General features: G+C 37.0%; 1 protein-coding gene across 7 annotated transcripts in view; it reads right to left on the minus strand.

Moving 5' to 3' along the window:
• The window catches only part of CNKSR2 (connector enhancer of kinase suppressor of Ras 2), a 205,760-nt gene that overhangs the window by 80,015 nt on the left and 107,244 nt on the right, over positions 1 to 18,501 (minus strand). For 4 of the 7 annotated variants that reach the window (XM_015625115.3, XM_015625089.3, XM_015625071.3 and 1 more), the window contains 3 exons: positions 14,719 to 14,865; positions 4,987 to 5,120; positions 1,016 to 1,227 (listed from right to left, as the gene is read on the minus strand). In XM_015625115.3, the coding sequence (XP_015480601.1) occupies positions 1,016 to 1,227; positions 4,987 to 5,120; positions 14,719 to 14,865 (493 nt within the window). The remainder of the gene's footprint in view (positions 1 to 1,015; positions 1,228 to 4,986; positions 5,121 to 14,718; positions 14,866 to 18,501) is intronic. The other 3 variants (XM_019006570.2, XM_015625107.3, XM_015625098.3) reach the window with 1 other exon arrangement.

Consider the following 18,501-nt stretch of genomic DNA (forward strand, 5'->3'; position numbering starts at 1 on the left):
ATAGCAGGCAGGTTGAAAAAATATTGAAGTGTGTGCTCAGCTAATACTAGAGCAGTCAAAATACCTTTTTAAGCCATGAGATTTTCTCCTCATTTTCGTCTATAGCCTAACAACTTTATGTCTGTACAATTTTATACTTGGCAGCAGAAAACCAGTTCTCCCAGTCCAAAGCTGATCAAGTTACTAACTAAAGGAAAACTTCTGACAGCTTCAAGGGTAAAATAAGCTGGATACAAGGATTTGAGTATCAAAAGTCTTAACAGAAATTGTTTCTGAATTCTCATCCTAAATAAGCCAAAATCCAAGATGTGGATGTAGCATGAATACACGTGTGTTTACATGCAAAATTTCTTCTTAAACAATCTATGATCTCAAACAAAGATGAACTGCTATATGTAAAAAGCCATACAGGAATACATACTGCAATATAGGAAGTTACAGGAGGTTAATACAGTATTACAAAAAAAAAAAGACCACTGTCAACCGTCATACAGCAATTCTGGGACTAAAGAAAAATTATAGAGTTTTAGAGAGCAGTGCAGCATGAAAGCAGCATGTCATCTCTTGGTAAATCTGAAGGGGTTTCATTGTTATTATACCTAGTAAAGTTTTCCCAAAGCTGAATTCCAAAACTTATTCAAGTCTTGCCCTTATAATGAGAGAAAATATCCATTCTGTATTTTTAGTAAAAAATAAGTTAGTAATGAGCTTCTGGTATAAGCTTTTTTCAATAAAATGATGCTGAAACATAGTCTGGAAAACTAAGCTGATAGCACAAAGAGAACCTAGATTCAGAAAACCCATCAATTTTTAACTGGATTTACCTATCATAGTAAGTATTTTTCTTCCCTATAGCAGAATAAGCTTTTAGGCTGAAACTGGACTAAAGCAGTATTGAATTCCCAGCAAAATCAATGACCACAGGAAAAAAAATTCATGGTTAAAAACAAAAGCAGATGCATGAAAATCCTAAAATCAACAAATGGTGATTATCTTTATGAGATCAATGCTGTACCATATGTTGGTGTGCTCTCTCTCCTTCCAGGACCGCTTGTTCTTCCTTTCTCATACTCATAGCAGTACAAAACTGCATCTTCTTCAACCACATTAAAGCGCTTCCGATATTCCTGGTCCAGAAATGAGTTTGGAGATTCAGATCCTGTATGAACTGGTTTGCCCACTATATGTCTGCCAACATCGTCACAGGGGAGATTTCCCTTTTCATCCCTTTAGTTAAAAAGAGAAGTTTTAATATATTGAGATAAGACACTGATTTTTCATACTGTGAATATTGCAATAACCATGGGCCTATGTCAATATTTCATAGACTGAAACAGATGAAATCCACCCCACATCAGGATCACACAGCATATATACATATGCATGCATTTATATGCCAGTTACCTCACACATTTGTTTGTTTAGTTCTTTACTGATTTATCCATCTCATTGATTTCTCTTGAAAAGAATTACAGTGATAAAATGGATGTGCAGTCACTCTTTTTATTTTTCTTGTTTCTTTCTGGCATTAACCTTGCACTTTGTGATTTAGTGCAGAGGAATGACGTTGGCCTTAACATTTTTATACTTGCATTTTTAAATACATCAGATACTTTTACATGGCTACATGGCAAGCATCAGCAAACTCAATCTGGTTCCTTACACTTTACCCCAGATCAAGAAGAACTAGGCACAGAAGACATATAGACACCTGAGAGCCTTGCACAATCATTTCAGGTCTAGAAGCTGTATAGGTACATCCATTTTCACCTGCTTATCAGCTGCTACCCCAGCACAGTCCTCACTCTGTACTTTGTGCCAGATTCCCAAGATCTTTTTGCTTTCCTGCAGCCCTGCCCCACTCTTTGAAAATGGAAACTACTCAAAGGACAGAGAGCAAGCTGTGCTGGGTTAAAGTCCTTTCTTGCACTAGATGAACCATCTAGGACTCATCTAATAAATGTGCTTCTAGAATTGCCTGGAGATGGTTGCAAAAGACCTGATCAGACAGTCATTTCTGGCAGTAAAATGCAGGTAGTCAAGAGAGAAGTAGGTATTCAAGAGGTAATCAAGAGACATGCTGGGCCATATGCTCTTGTTGGAGTCCTTCAGCCCCTGTGAACTTCCATGTGAGTTCCAAGCTGGCCAGCATGCTGACCCCTACTTCACCTGGCATCTTGAGACTCCATCTGAGGACCAGGCAAAGCCTCCTCATGGGGCCCAGGCAGCAATGAAGGATGAGAAGAGGCCATCCTGCCTCAGTGTGACAGTGCAGCATCACAAACCCCCACTGTCAGTTCTAGCTGTGGTCACTACACTCACTTTGGCAAGCTGCTCTCCCAGAGGCTGGTGAAGCCCCAACAGGGCTGTGGGCTCCCCTCCAGTCACAGAGACTTTCTGTGGTGACAGAGCTGGGGACCCCAGCAGGTAACTGATGGAGACTGACATAAATCATTAGCCAGGTGCTAATCAATGCTGCAACCACCATCAGGGGCTGGCACAAGGAAGGCAGCGCAGCCTGACCTAGAGGGATCTTTACTGCAAACATGAAGTTAAGTACAGAGCCCTCAGGCACACAGCCTTTGGCACAGCCCTCTAGAGATGAGGGCTCCAGTTCTCATCCCCAAAGGTACTTGATAGATATGAGCAGGCACTAACACACAACCAGCACACAGAAAAGTGTTGGTCCCTTTTTGTAATGCCATCCATGTGAGGATATGTCAGCAGCTGTACTGTCTGTGGGGATCAGCACAAAGGCTTTGGGTTTTACAATTCACATCAAAACATCAAGTCTTTTCCTCTATTCCACTAACAAAAGGAGGCTTGTTTGTTTGGTTTTTTCCCTTTAGAACAGCAACAACAAACTGAGAAACTGAGATGTTGAGCAGTTTGATAAAATCCAAAATATACACATGATTTAATATAGTTAATCATGGACAAAAAACCTGATGAAATGTCCAAACTAATTATTCAGAAACACTGCATCCTATGTGACAGGTGAAATCAAGAAGAGTCCCATTTAGATTAAGCTGATGAAAAAAATCAAATGCACAAAGCTTAACCTCTCTACAAGATTACAGCTTATACTAATATGTATTATAAGATTTAATCTGAATTGGTCCAAACAACTACATTATTATCATGACTTAAGAGATGTTATTAAAAATAATCAAAATTCATTTGGAAGATCTCTATTTATAGAGCAGAACTCAAAAACTGAAGAGTAGTGAATGTTCACTAAAAATATTTTAAAAATTAGGATGCACTTCTTATCGAATAGAAATATTTTTGTGATGGTAAACATAACCAGAATCAGTACAAAAGTAATAATTATTTAAGATAGTATAGTTTCAGGAGCACTATGTCTTTACCATATGACTACTGTAGTCAAAGAGAAACACACCTAAGACTGTTTTGGTTGGGTTTTACTTCCCCCCAGCTTTTTTAATGTTAATGGACTATAATTAAATAAATTCAATAAATTGATGCTTTTCTGTAGATTTTCTGAAAACCAAGTCCTTAAAATTCTTATGTAAGCATAACAAAGAACTGTTGTCAGGGAAGTAAAATACATATGTGATTCCTGTGCACAATTCAAGTGTGGTGACTGAGAATGTTCTCATTTAATTAAAAGAAAAAAATAGTTATACTAAACTAGAGTATGTGTAAGTTCAACTAGGTTATACACGTCACATTTGAAATAACTTTATTTCTTTTCTCTGAGAAATAGAAACCAAGCCAGGTACAGATGAGGCAAGGATAAGGAAGGAACAAGGGACACAGCTTAAGGCTTCACAAAAGGCTTCTGACATCCTCACGAAGTCAAAACCGCACTTCTGCCCTGGAGAGTTTTTCATATCTCTGAAGAGTAAGAATTTATCATAGAATCTTAATTTCTCCTCCCCAGCAGGCAATTTAACTTGCCATATACCTCACTCGTGGACAAGCCCCTGGAAAGTCCTGCCAGTATCAGGTCACACATCTTCTTAACTGGCTAGAGGAGTTACTGATAAGAAAGTCTAAGAAAAACTCAGCTACGAGAAACTCAGGTCCAAGAAAGTACATGCTGCCCTTATAACCTTTCTAAGAAAGGTAACTAAAAGAAAAGCAAGAAGTAACTTAAAAATACATTAACTGGACATTTGCTAACCTGTGTCTAAGATCATGGAAGCTTTAGGAATTCTGATTCCTCTTAAATACAATCCTAGACCTCTGGGTAGCCACTTTTTGTTCTATTTGTAGGCCATAATTCTCTCAGAGTTTCAGGAATGCAACATCTGTGTAGATTAAGGAATTATGAGGAATCATTTGTAGTTGTGTAGGCTAATGATTCTGCAAGGAGGATCTGCTGCTCTTCTGGCTCAGCAAGTCCAGAGACCTGGGAGAGATGAAAATGCCTCTTCCAGGTGGCAGGTCAGAGTAGCAGCTGTACTGACAGGGAACAGCAGGGTCACTGCACAGTCTAGCAGAGTGGCCACCGTAAAACACACACCTGAAATTTGCTTTAATGCTATCTAAACAAATATATCTGAAAAAGAAAACACTATAGCAGGACTGAACAGTGCTGCTGTTGAAGTTGTAAAGTTTCTTGCATTTAACTCCCCAGACTCCTTTCTGCATCATGATTATTGGGCAAGGGGACAAAAACGAGCTCCTTTCCTAGTTACAGATTCAGGGTTTCAGGTAACTTTTGCTCTTCTGAATGAGGATGAGACTACAGCAGTCAATTGATTAGGCCATATTTGAGAAAACAGGGTGCTGAACCTTTTCTAAAGGTTACTGTCCATTTTGCAGACAAGACACCGATTCAGAATATTGTGGGTCTGATTCAACACATCTACCCTTAATAACCAGTTTACCTGCAAAATACAGTATTAATATGGGATTATCTATAGGGCAGACTAATAAAATAGGTATGAACAGAATGGTCAGTTACTTCACAGACATTTTTTATATCAAATTGTACAGTGAAATGTTTTTTTTTACCTGGGAACATAAGGTTCTGTTGGAGGAGGGGGTATGTAGAGATCCTGCAGGGCAGAGCTGTCTCTTTTTGTAGGTGTACTGATAGTGCTGGATGGAGTAGCAACACTGCTCGTAGGGCTTCTAGGAATAAGAGGCTGGTTCAAGAGAGAGAGAGAAATAATCATGATTATCCTTATATATTGTATTTTTTTATTTGTAAAAGCAAAAACCAGAATATAGTTCAGAAAGCTGAGGAAATAGAAGTTCTAACATCCTGCGTGCTTTTAAACTGACTAAAAAACCACCCATGTTAAGAAGGCAGATCTACAAATGGATGTGTATTGTGCTTATAAAATTAACTCCTCTGATTACATCTTTTTCCCTTTAGCAAAGCAAGTTTATTGCCAATGCTCATAAAATTAGTGATCACTAGAGCTACTAGAGCTACTAATCTTAACAAGTAAATAACATACAGAATCCAGTTAATTCCTTAATTAAACTAACATTGTAAAGAAAAAGTCTAGTGTTTACAGCAAAAGGTGCATAAGTAGGCATTAAATTGAATGTCAAGTCCTCCCATCTGCTCTACAGCTTAAGAATTAACTGTGAAAGCTTCAGTTTATGCCTGCAGATGCTGTTAAATCAGGTACTGCATCCTCAGAGCACATGCACTATGAGAGAATCAACTGAAGATTATTATTTTTCTTCATTCCCCTGGGCGCACTCCTCACAAAATAACATTTACTCACAGGTAAATAAACTGTACCCCTCCTTGCAAAATAATCATGCAATCTAGCTATCATTCCAGTCCAGATAGGATCCTTCCTCTTAATCACAGTTTTTCACAAGATTTTCACAAGATTTTTCCAATTGTCTACACAGATGCATAAAAATCAAATGAGAAGAAAAGTCTAGTTGTTTTTGTCTACTTAATAACACATCTGTCTTAAAATAAAAGTCTTGAGTGGCTTGGTTTGTGTGATAGCTAAACTCACGGAGTAGAAAAAGAAAGAGTAGAAGAGCAAGTACAAAAGTATCTTCATACACCCTAAAAAGAATCTAATATTAAAATATACTGAGTCTTGCTTTGGAAGAGTTTTTATTCCCCTCCATCTTTTTGGAAGTTTATTCCTTGAATAAAGAAGTGCTGGGATTGAATACAGCTCACTATCTACAATTTCTGACCTTAGTAGCTGCTTGGAGACACAAACATTTCACATCGTACTGATGGCAGAGAAGCTCTAAAGGTGGACTGAATGGGTGCATAGAAAGATCCACCTCCCAAGCACTATTACCAATACTTTATGACAGACCAAAATGGTATTCTTGTGTAGAATAATCAGTTCTGATTTTCTAGATATTAATCTTGACACTGTAGGAGGAAACCCTACAAGTTTAAAGCAGGGACATAGCCAGAATGTTGCTCATTCATCAGCTCATGATAAGTGATACACATCTACGCCTATCAAGCCAAGGGCGCCACCACTGTGTTACTTTTTTACAATCTGTATATAGGAACAATGAATATCACTTAGGGAACCTCATCCTTTAGCCAATTACTGCCTTATTTTAGGAACAGAGCTGTGTTAGGTGCTATGTAGCTCTAACATCATAAAACTCATGCTGAAAATTGTCTTATTAAAGCTTTGCAAGTCCACCTTTAGAGCAACAGCTATAAACTGACCCAAGCTTTCTTGTTTTGAATGTTCAAAATCTGTCTCCTATAAACTGTGATACTGCTTAACTCTTTCTTTCCTCATTAGAGTTAATGTGAGTATTCTACAGCCAGGCCAAAGAAAGACTGCCAGTATTTACAGGAAGAAAGGGAGAAAGACACACACAAAAAAACCAGACAGGTAAAAGACTTTACAACCACTAAAAACAAGACAAGTCTGCAAAAATAAGAATTAAATTGGTGGCAAAAACAGGTCAAAAAACCCCAAAACAATAAAAAACACCTTAAACATCCCCCCTCCTTATTTCAGAGAAACAAAAATCTTATATTTTAAATTTTCATCTGTGACACTGTAGCCATAGATGTTTTTGAACCACTCACTAATACAACAGCGTTTGTTACTTTCTGATACCTTGCACTTCTGTAACAATAACACTTTGTGGCTCACTGAGTAGCCTATTGAATTAATTTTCATTGTAAACCAAGAGGATTTTGTGACCTAGATCCTGTTTAGACTTGTTAAGCCCAAGCTGTTTGCTCATGGCTCGTACCAGCAGAAGCTCTGAAAGGAAGACAAACTGTATAGAAGGGCTTGCTCTTCTCCACTTAAAGAAGACAAGCCTTTACTTTATTTGCATGAAAAGAGTTAAGAGGAAAGGAGGACTTAGAGACTGAAATGGTGGCAGTCAATATGAGCATATGGTTTATGCTGTGTAGGGAAAATCACTCAAGCATAAGAGTGTTCTAGACTGAGAAGACTTTGATGTGTCTCTGGTGATCCTGACAAGCTGCTGCAGGGCTAGAGGACACAGGGAAAGAATTTGCTGTGTGTTACAGCCTAGAATACCTGGCTGCAACTATTTCAGTTTTAATGATATTGCCCTAATTTCTGTGTGGAAAAAAGAATATATATCTGTATATGTATATATATTGCTGAAGTCTGAGGAACCTGTTTGGTATAACACACAGCTCTTACACACAAGTCAGTTTGTCCTCCAGGCAATTTGCTGGTTGATCCTGGAAATCAGCTTGGGTTTGTACATCTTTTACTACAAAAATGTGGTTAAAACAGTGAGTACAAGAGGAAGAAACTGTATTCAGTCTAACACAGAAAGCCACAAGCTATCCAACTTACTGAAGGCCAGTGGTTCCCAGTCAGACACTGTCAGAGGTGAAGACAGTGTAACTGGACACTCTGAGTGACTCTCAAAGTGAAATCACCTTCCCACAGCACCTGGAGCTCTCAAGGGGACAGAAATCATAATCCAATCCAATCCAGGTGGAGGCACAATCCTGTAGAATTGTCCCAAAACATACTAGAATGTCTCATGTATTTTCCATATTTCTTTTGCATTGCCTAACCCAACTCTCTGCTTATTTCCACAGAAACAAAGTCAACTAACTAGAAAAAAGGGAAATCCTAACTTAAAAATAGGTCACCCCTTTTTTAACAAACCCCCAGTATTTATCATGGTTACACCAGTAAATCAGTAGCTTAGTAAGAGTTTTTACATGGTAAAAACATTTAAATGGTCTCTCCTGGCAGTAGCTCAACACACTGAATGCTTTGCTGTAACTATCACCTTGTGCTGTAGAAGTTCAGCTTTCATTTTTATATACAGAATGAAAAAGTCTTCAGACCCCTCTGGCTGAAAAGCAAGCCCTCAGAACATGGCCTAGAGGTATGGTACATCTACATAGTATTTTGCATTGAAATTTAGAGACCTCAACAGTTCAAGTCAATCCGGTCATGTGCAAGCAACCAGGTTACATAGTTCTCTATTTCAATGGCAGCCACTCAGTGGGCCACATGCAGGCACATTGGACACAAAACCACATGCAACTCCAATCAAGAATTTCTCAACTGGATGCCTTGGAGATCAGTGCTATCACTGATTTAATTCTCTTCCAAGGAGCAGAGATTCTCCTGCTGCAGTTCCTTTTGGCCAGGGCAAGTGGGATTGCTGAAATAGCAATAAAACTAAAATATTTTCAGGTCTGAAGAGTTGAATTCTTGGCCCATGGGAAAAACCTGACAGAGAAAGTTTGGAAGTTACATATTAAAACTGGGACAACCTAAAAAATCACCCTGTATCGATCTTAATCCACAATGACAGACACAAAATCTGTAATTCAATATATTTTGGAGTACTATTTCTCAAATATTTTAAATGCACCAGCCTCCCTCAGGTGCATTACCCTTTACAGAGCCTTCCCTAAACTGTTGCTTGGCTGCAGAACAGGGAACCAGCCGTCTTCACCCACAGCAGCTTGGCTTCCCTGACATTGGGAAAAAGGAAATCCCTGTTAGCACTGACTGACAGCACACAAGTCCCCTCTCTTCTGTCCCTGGTTGGCTCTGCCCTGTCGTCACCATTTCCCTCTTGCTAACAGGAACCACTGCTGCTTTTCACACCCCCAGTCCTGAAGAAACCGAGGGTGTCTCAATGAGTCAGCATATTCTTTTTGATTTTTCTAGCTAAACAATGAACGTAGTCAATATTTAATATATACTATCTAAAATTATTTTTAATGTATCTTAGAACTCTTTGAATCTTTCATTAAGTCCCTTGGAAGCTGCAATGTAAGCTTGAGAAACATTGCTCCAGAAAAAGACATACAATTTTTCAAAACATAAACAAAACTAATAAAAAAATTTAGGTTATATTATCTTTATAAAGTATTTGCATCAATAAACAGATTTTGCTACCAATATATGTTTCATATTGGATCAAAGTAACAACAATACATTGAACAAAACATTTCCAATAAATTAAACTTTTTATAAGAACAATCATGACATAAAGTAATGAGATACTGTAACTAATTCAATCAGAGTTCATTTTAACAGCACACAAAGAATGCCAGTTCCCATGCAGTTAAAAGACAACTAAGTAATTTAAAAGCAAACAAGTTAGTATTTTATTCAAAGTTAATAATTAAAAGTGTAGGATTATTAGTTCTAGTCATAAATGATGAAAACAGTATATAGCATTGTGTCTAGATGAATGAAGGAGCCAATATAATCAAGTAAGAAAATATACAGAAGAACAATAAAAGTAGCATTTTCTTTCAAAGGACTTGGTATTGTTGTCGCTGCTTCTTATTAAAATGAAAAGATGAATATATAATGGTGGAAATATGATGCACATCTAATCCAAACCAAACTGTTAAAAAAACTACAGATACTGAGCTGTAGGTGCTTTTAAAACAGTACAATTTAATCAAATACAAAACAGTACAGTGAACTATAAAGATACACGAAAGGTGACATTTAAAAGGGCTTGGTGAAGGAGGGGTCAGAAGGTTTTTTTCCAAGTCAACACACCAGATGTGGCTGGCAGCTGGACTTGCCTCACTGCCATGAGGAAGAGCCGTCCCACCGACACCAGCAGGTGTATTCCAAATTAATCGAAGCATGGCACATGTTGCTCTAGCACTCCTTTTCTGTATTGAAAAAGAACTGGATGAAGAGTCTTCCACACTGTAATAAAGTCCATTTTCTTTTGAGTAATTAACAAAGCATTCTCCAGAAGGCAAAGGAGCTCTTTGCAGCTAGATTCTTGCTAGTGTTCTGACAGCAACTTACATAAAATTTCATGTGCTCTGAGGATCTTCTCTATTGAACTTTCCACTCTTATTCAAACAGCACTTCAAGGGGCCTTCCTTTGAAACCTCCTCAAAATAACACAAAGTGGAAAGGAGAAATAAAACAGACAATCTAGAGTAGAGTAAATTTATTTGTTAGGTTTTGAACCAGACAAAAATTTGGAGAGTTCAAAGATAAAGTCACCTCTATGTCCAAAAAGTAAAATAAAAAAAAATTAAAGGTTAAAGTTAATTGGATTGTTCACCATTTTCAGTAGCAGTCAGAAATACAAATACTGCAAACTGCAATATCATTCTAGGTTCTCACATAATGAATCAGACTATCAAAAAAAGTAACTGAAAGGCAAATTTAGTTAATTTTGTTTTGCAGGCATAACATCATAATATTTATGGTACAATGCCATATTAATAAATACCTTCAATTTTGCGAAAGGCAACCACTAAATTCCCCAAGGCCACAGCTGCCTAATTCAACTCTTTCAAAAGTAGTAACAAAAAACACAGGCTGAAAAATCCCTTGACTTCACAAATTTGGACATGATTCTAAAATGCATCATGGGAGAACCTTGATTATCAGTAAGAGGTTGGATACTGATGGATATTAAAACAGACAATCAACTCACTGCAAGCATGAAAAAAAAAAAACCTCCAACCAACCAAACAGCACTTTCTTTAATCAGGACACAATGGGGGAAAAAAAGGAGTTTTTTATTTCTGTACTGATTGACCTTAGAGCTGGAATTAATGCGCTTGTAAATACAAACTCATTATGTAATGGTGCATAGTATAGCCAAAGGCTAATTCTATTATTTTACTGTGCATCAAGCCATTCAATTTCAGTTTCAGGACAGCTACACCAGATGCATAATTCTTCTTCTTTCTTTCTCTCCCTTAGCCTTTCATATTTATTCTAAGGATAAGAATATTTATGAAAAGAATAAATGTATTTCTGCTAAAAAGGAAAAAAAACCTCAACTCATAAAGAATTAAGAATTAATAATTATATAGCCTGCATTAAACTCCTAACTCATGACAAGACTGCAATGCGAAGGTAGAGCTGCTCAAAGTAAACAGCTGAAAATTCTAAGAAGCATTTATGCCAATTAAAAACCAGTTAATATCTGAATGATCTAAAAGCATCTTCCACACTTGGAGACTGTGAATGTTTGGCTATGGTTAATCTAGATCACTAAGAGTGGGCAGAAGGCTCTTAAACATTTCAGTATCAGTTTGTAATTTAACTCCTAGGATACCCTGTCAGCCACACACAAACCAGCTCGCTGCACTGGTGGTACCTGCACACAGCCTGAGCTGGGACACTCAGCGAGCACTTCCCCAGCTCACAGGTATGTTTGTTATCTTGGCACTACGTCTAGGTTGTCATGGAGCTGCAAAGGGCAAACTTCACGTTCTTAAACATGATTATAGACTGAACAAGCTGAATGCCATTTACCAATAATGCCTCCATATTACTCACTTTAAGCTAAAATGAAGTTTCCACGGCTCTCAATTTAAACATCACAATGTAAATTTTAACATAAATGAGTCTCCTAATTTAATATGCTGAAATTACCTTCTACACCTATGGCATCAGCTGTTACACATATTGATTGGTGGGATGAATACAAAAAACTCAAGCCTGATTTTGTCATCATCCATACATTAGGGCAAACTTTCACCTTCCCACCTCACTCATTACAATATGATTAAGTTGTGACACCACATTTTCCCTGTGTTCACTCTATTTGCAGAAACAAAAAGAGCACAGTAGTCTTTTTTGCTTATTCTATTTCCCATTTTATCAGAATTTCCTTCCCATATCTCACTCTATAACTTTTGAATATTTTGCACTTTAACAGAATTATTACTGAGTCACAATTTCCTTACAGATTGTGTCTGCTGAATAATACATACAGCTCAATTAACTTAACTCTGGAATGACAGCACATTTGTAACATTCTCAAATATTTCGAGACATTCTGATATGGGAAAGCAAGTTACCATAACCTCTTCTGCTTTCAAAGTTGATGTTAAGCACTGGTTTCCTTTAAGATTTTTTGGTGTTTGCTATCAACTTCCTCCCTCTCCTCTCACTTTACATCCCAAACTTTATCAAAGAATAGCCCCTTTATGAGAATCAGGAACATAAGAAATTCCAGACCAGTCATAGCATCAAATTACAATTGTTAAAGATTTTCTGAATTTTTTTTCAGACAATAAGTTAAATAAGCATAATTTCTTAATATTTTTACAGCTATAAAATTATGCTGCACTCAAACTTCTTTTGATGTTTATTGATAAAATATACAGTATGATTTCACACTTAGGCTACATTTAAACTTTAACATCAGTTGACTTTAACATCTGTTCAACTCTGATCTGCATAAATCAACAGAAATTTCCACATTATGCATCTTCTGAAGTTTGCACTTCACCCTGGAGCTTTCACCCCACTCCACCTACTTAAGAAAACTCAAAAAAGTGTGTTTCTCACACTAAAATTATAAATTACAACAGACACACATATGCCCACTGAACACATAAGGTTCTGGCCTTTTCCTGGTGTCGGGTTTGATAAAATCAGAATAATACCATCATGATACCAGAATTATTATCTGCAGTGTTTAACAGTATCTCTATTTGTGCTCATATCAGCCTTGAAAATATTTATATCTTTTGTGCTAACAGCAAGAACCAACCCTCCCACCCCCAATACTCCCATTGCCCTCCATTCCCCAAATGTGTAAGATTACAGAAAATCACTGTCTAGGGTCAATGTCATCCAGCACAGATAATCTACATTCAAGCTAGCTGTCCAGATTCCCTTTATTATCAAATGCAGAGAGAGAGACATGTGCAGGGGCAAATTCATGGTATCCTAAGGTAGATCAATTGAAAACAGGCCAAGATGAATGAATCAGTAATTACCAATGCATGTCTGCTGGCCAAAGGGAGTTTAAATGATAAATCTGAATGACATGTAGGTATTTACATAGTAGGTGTAAAGTGTGATCAGTTGAATAAGGCCCAAGTACCTGTCAGAAACTTTTGATGTGGGGTCTGCAGAGTAATTATTCTGGTAATAAATGATAAAGTGAAGCAAATGGAGTATTTATAAGCATGGCCCAATTCACCTGAAGAAATACCAAACTCACCCAAACTCAGGATTTAGACTGAAAGCATTCAACCCCATTTAAAGCAATGATGTGTATTTTACATTTGCATTTATATTCTCTCTGAAGTTATGGAAAAAGTGCAGCCTTCAAATATAGACATTCATACACTCATTTCATGCATCCAGATTTGCAATTTTATCTTCAGATACTAATTTCTTATTGAATGTTATTACATTGAATGTGTATTCAGCTCTTTATCTGCAAAAGGCCAAAATATGTCAATATGCCAAATTATTTTAGAACTTAGTTTCAAAAACTATGATGCATTTCATCATTCTAATATATATTTATACACACACACACATATATATATACACACACACACATATGAAAGAAGTTCTTCATGGCATTAGTTTTTTTGTGTATCTTCTAACATATCAAATGGCATAAGATCACACATAATGGCAGTGGCATTTCCTTATCCCATTTTCCTTTTTTCCAAACTTTGCAGAACTTTTTTCTCTTTCATATGCACTTAATTTTTAATTAGAATTTTTAATGTGGTAATAAAAATGTCTCAAAGAATGCACTCTTTATGCAAACAAAATAAATTTCTAAACAGTATTCTGTCTGAACTGAATGGAAAAATGGATTATTTGTTGGTTCCATCAGTTAGTTACATGCCTTCATCAGTCTGAACATAACTTTTATTTCCTAGAGTAATCCATCACAGTGACATTTTATCCTGGAGTTAAACATGAAAGCTTTTCTGAAACCATTCCATGGCTTTCAGCACATTGCAAGCTTACTAAAATTATGTGCCCAGCCAGACATCCTGTGCCTCTGTATGTGCAAGCTTTCAATCTCAAGGACAACTTTGACACAAGTACAGCTTTATTTACATGAGGAAATTTTGATGATCAAGGCGTTTATTGAATCCAGTCACCTTATAAATTTTCCTGTAACTACATGAGTAATCAAACTGAGAACTCAAAACTTTTTCTTCCTTCTTTTTTGAGGTTATACTGTACTGATATCTTCACAAGAAACCAAACTAAAAGTTAGCAGTTTGTGAAGAATGTTTGTCTCTCTTTAGCTAGAAAAATGATCTGAGGCTACTTTTCTGCATTTTAGAACACTGGGATGATTACTTCTTAACTTTGAAAAGTTCTAACAGGTTTAATTTCAAATTAAGCCTATGAGAACTAATCACAGAGAAATAATTTCAGAAACAGTTTTTCAAAATATACAAGAGTAAATCTATATGCTGCTGAGGATGAAGCACAATAAAGCATCATTGAGATAATCTATAGCTAAAATGATGGTGTATGACTTATGATTAAGCTTCATTACCTGCAGAGCAAGGGGCTTCCATCTCATATTTTTCAGTAAAGCTGGTGCTGAGGTAAGCATGCTCTGAGGTCGCTTTTTCAAAGTTAAGATAACACCACTCGGATCCTCTCGTAGTGCATTCACCAAATTTTTCAACTGCCACCCCACCTGGTAACCAGTAAAATCATTACAATAAAATTGAGGTACATTATTCCATAGGTAATGTTCCCTTTTTAAATAAGATTAGTAAATAACATAAAGGAGTGTATATATATCATAAAGGAGATTAACTCTAGAAATGTCAAAATTTAATTACTGCATAAAAATCACATAAACTAAAATATTTCTTATAATGCATTAGGATGTATACGCATAATTTCAGGTTTTAGAATTAATAAACTACTTTTACTTCACTGCAAATGCACAATTAAATCTCAAGGTGCTTTCAAACTTTGCTCTGGTACATAGACTTGATAGACTAGAAAGTTAAAAAGCCCTGACTTTTGTATTGACAGTTCATTGCAAAACTGAGCATTTTGTATTTTGTGGTTACTATTCAAAGTCCACTAACCACATGTAGTCATACACTATTACTCCTAGGAATTTTCTGCAAGCACAAACCAGTTTAGGAAAACCTACTCTTCACACTGCTATAAAAATGAAGTCAGAACCACAAGGCCTTTTTTAAAATAGTACTTCTTTCACGATGATTTCAGAAACAAGTACAGTAAATCCATGACAGAAATGTAGTCCAGTCACTATGCATTAGCCCAAAATAAAATTTTCCTAATTTAATTACAGCATTTTGAAATATTCTAAAATTAAAACATTGATTAAAATGGAAAGCAACAAGTTTTGGTTTATAAATGCAAGATAGAATTTTCTGAATAATTTACTTTGCCTTTTGGGGAAAAGTACTTCAAATACTAAAGCTGTAATAATGGTTTTAAGTCTGAATAAAGCCTGAGTACCAGGTACGTACTGTGAAATGCTTTAGAGTAGTAAAAGTATGCTTTTTCAAGTTTAGCACCTAGACTGGCAATACACAGAATCATACACCCCTTCAAAATCTTGGCCTGTAGACTCAGAAAGTGATTATTTCTGTAAACTTTACAGCTTTTCTACATCTTTTTGCTCTGTCCCCCACCCACGCCCCACTAATTAAACAAGTAAATTTTCGTAATTTCTAGATGATCTCAGCTGTGAATATTTTCCTTCTTTCACAATTTGTACAAGAACACTGTCAAAAAGAAAACTACCCAGCTGAGAAGAGGAAAAACAAAAATCTAGAACTTTGAAGTGGTAAGTTCAAAGTTTATATCATGTCAATACATTTGAAAATTTGAAAAATCAAATCAGCAGTGTGAACAAAGAGTACAGATGTTCCTTATCACTGGTATAGTGCAGTATGACACAAACATGTGTTACCTATGCTTAAGCAAGATAATCACATGTAGGTTGTTGCTACTTATTTTGTAGCTTATTCCTTATTACACCTTGCCTCACTTTGGTTAGTGTCACTTATTTTAAGAACTGCTTCTCCCAAACAAGCATCCCACTTGAGCCAACACTAATTTTACCAACAACTCTGAATCACAGACATGGCTCAAATCCCATCATCCTTTCTTCAGCTCCTGTGAACCTACCTGTCCTGTTTCCAGCACAGCAAAAGCCCATTATATCCAGGATACACTTCTACAGTAAGATTATTGTATGCAAAAAAAAAGGGTATTGATAACATACATCTTTACAGAATATTTTTCAGCTTTCACAGAAGACTTTTAAGCATGCTGAAATCCTTATTTTCAGTCCCATGTACTAGGCATATGGCTATTATATTTAGAATAAAATGAAACATGAAATTAACCAACTCTGGCTCAATTCCCACATCCCACTGAAGTTTCCATTGTGTTTCAACAGCATTTAAATAAAATATCTTCAAGCCCAAGCTTTGTGTGTAAGGACATTACAATTTTATAAAAAAATAACTTGCTATTTTCAATACTGTTTTCTTACTCTTAGAGACTTCCACCACTGCTTGGAAGCAATATATTCCCCACAGTTACATAATGTAACAGTGGGCACATGCGAGGTTTCATTTGCTATCCAAGAGAAGGAATTACTGGCCTACAGTTCATGTAAGCTATGGTACTGCACACTGCAATTCCCTAATTCAACAACTGAGGAGGGATTTGTGGAGCAGAACCCTTCTGCTGAACAAAGCAGCACAGGGAGCCTTGAGGAGAACGTGATTTGACCTCAGTTACGGGGTCAGAATATAAAGCTCTTCCCGTTTAAGTTGGTAGGACACTGCATGCAAAAACGGTACTTTTAAAAAGCCATCTGTTTCTCACTGAAATAGCCAGAGGAATATAAATATAATTAGGGCTTTTTGGTTATGCTAGCATTTTAAAAATAATTTTAAATGCACTTTCATACTTAGCAGAGATAAACTGTCTCGTGTATTTGAAATATGCCTTACATTGCAATAAATGGGAGATTATCTAGTCTCTTTCTAAGAGTTAGGGGGATTAAAGAAAAAAATCACTTCAAAGCACTACATCTGATGTATTTAATTTAGAAGCTCATGAATAAAAACAATTTAACTTAATTTTTCACAGTGAAATTTTGAGTTTACTATAAATTTCAAATGAAGTTCATCCTTTGCTTTTATCTACTTCCCTGACAAAAGTTTTCTGTCTGTTCAGACAGGCCTCAATGGCTTCTCATAATCTGAACAAAAAGTATTAAATTGGCCAAGAGGAACAAGCCACATAAGAGGCAGTCAATAATCAATTGAAGGAAATCAATGTCTACATAGAAGGCCTGTTTATCAGTTCCAACATATTTCAGACCCTCTCAAAATTCATTTTGACACAGACATAACAATTTTATTTGAGGTGGTCAGGCTGGAAAGACGAAAAAGCAGGGACTATATCTGGAACTGAAAACATTTTTCAGAAATCCACTTCAGTGACATATAACCCACCCTTTAAGTGCAATTTGGTTTTATTCTCTCTAACATCTCCTTTGTCATGACCACGGTTAAAAAATTGCAACTTCTAATCTTCAAAATTTTTGGGCAGATTTTTCAAAGTTCCTATCACATACTTAATGGACAGTAACAGGAGAGTAACAAGAAGGTTTCAACACTGGTTTGAAAATTCAATCTATACGTAAGAGGACTGTATTAGCAGACTTTACTTACAGTAAAAAACCCTGAGCAATTAATTTCAAAAACAGCACACTATGCTGACCAGGTGGCCATTTTTAAGGGCCAAGTAAGCTACTGTTGCTTGCTTTAAAATGAATTTACATTGTTAAACTAGTGCCACCTAGAAGCAGCAGTCAGGAGAGGTGGCTTTGATGGCAGCCTAAGCCCAGTGCTGGCTTTCTGGCTTTCGCTGCCCGTGCCTGAATTCCTGAATCCCTGAATTCCTGAATCCCTGAATCCCGGCTGGCTGCCTGTGCAGCTCATGGCCACCAGCATGGAGGGACCAGGGCAGCCACTGGTGCCCTGAGGGGCTGTGGAGAGCTGGTTCTGCCAACACTACAGCAGGTATCTGTAATGTTGGTATCACCACCCATCAATCAGGTATTCCTCTGCTGGAGGAGACCACCAGTTCAGGGAGGGACAGAAGGGGTAACCAATATCCAAGGATAGGTGGCCCAAGGCCAGTCCAGCAGTGCTGCTGGGGTGGCAGGGGCAGGAGCACCACGCTCCCAAGGGGAGGGAACACTGTGCAGACACAGGGCTGCACACAGGGTAGCTGCAGCACCAGCATCAGACCACCTCCACATTTC

Source organism: Parus major, chromosome 1, assembly GCF_001522545.3.
Source record: "Parus major isolate Abel chromosome 1, Parus_major1.1, whole genome shotgun sequence".
In the NCBI taxonomy this organism is placed as follows: Eukaryota; Metazoa; Chordata; class Aves; order Passeriformes; family Paridae; genus Parus; species Parus major.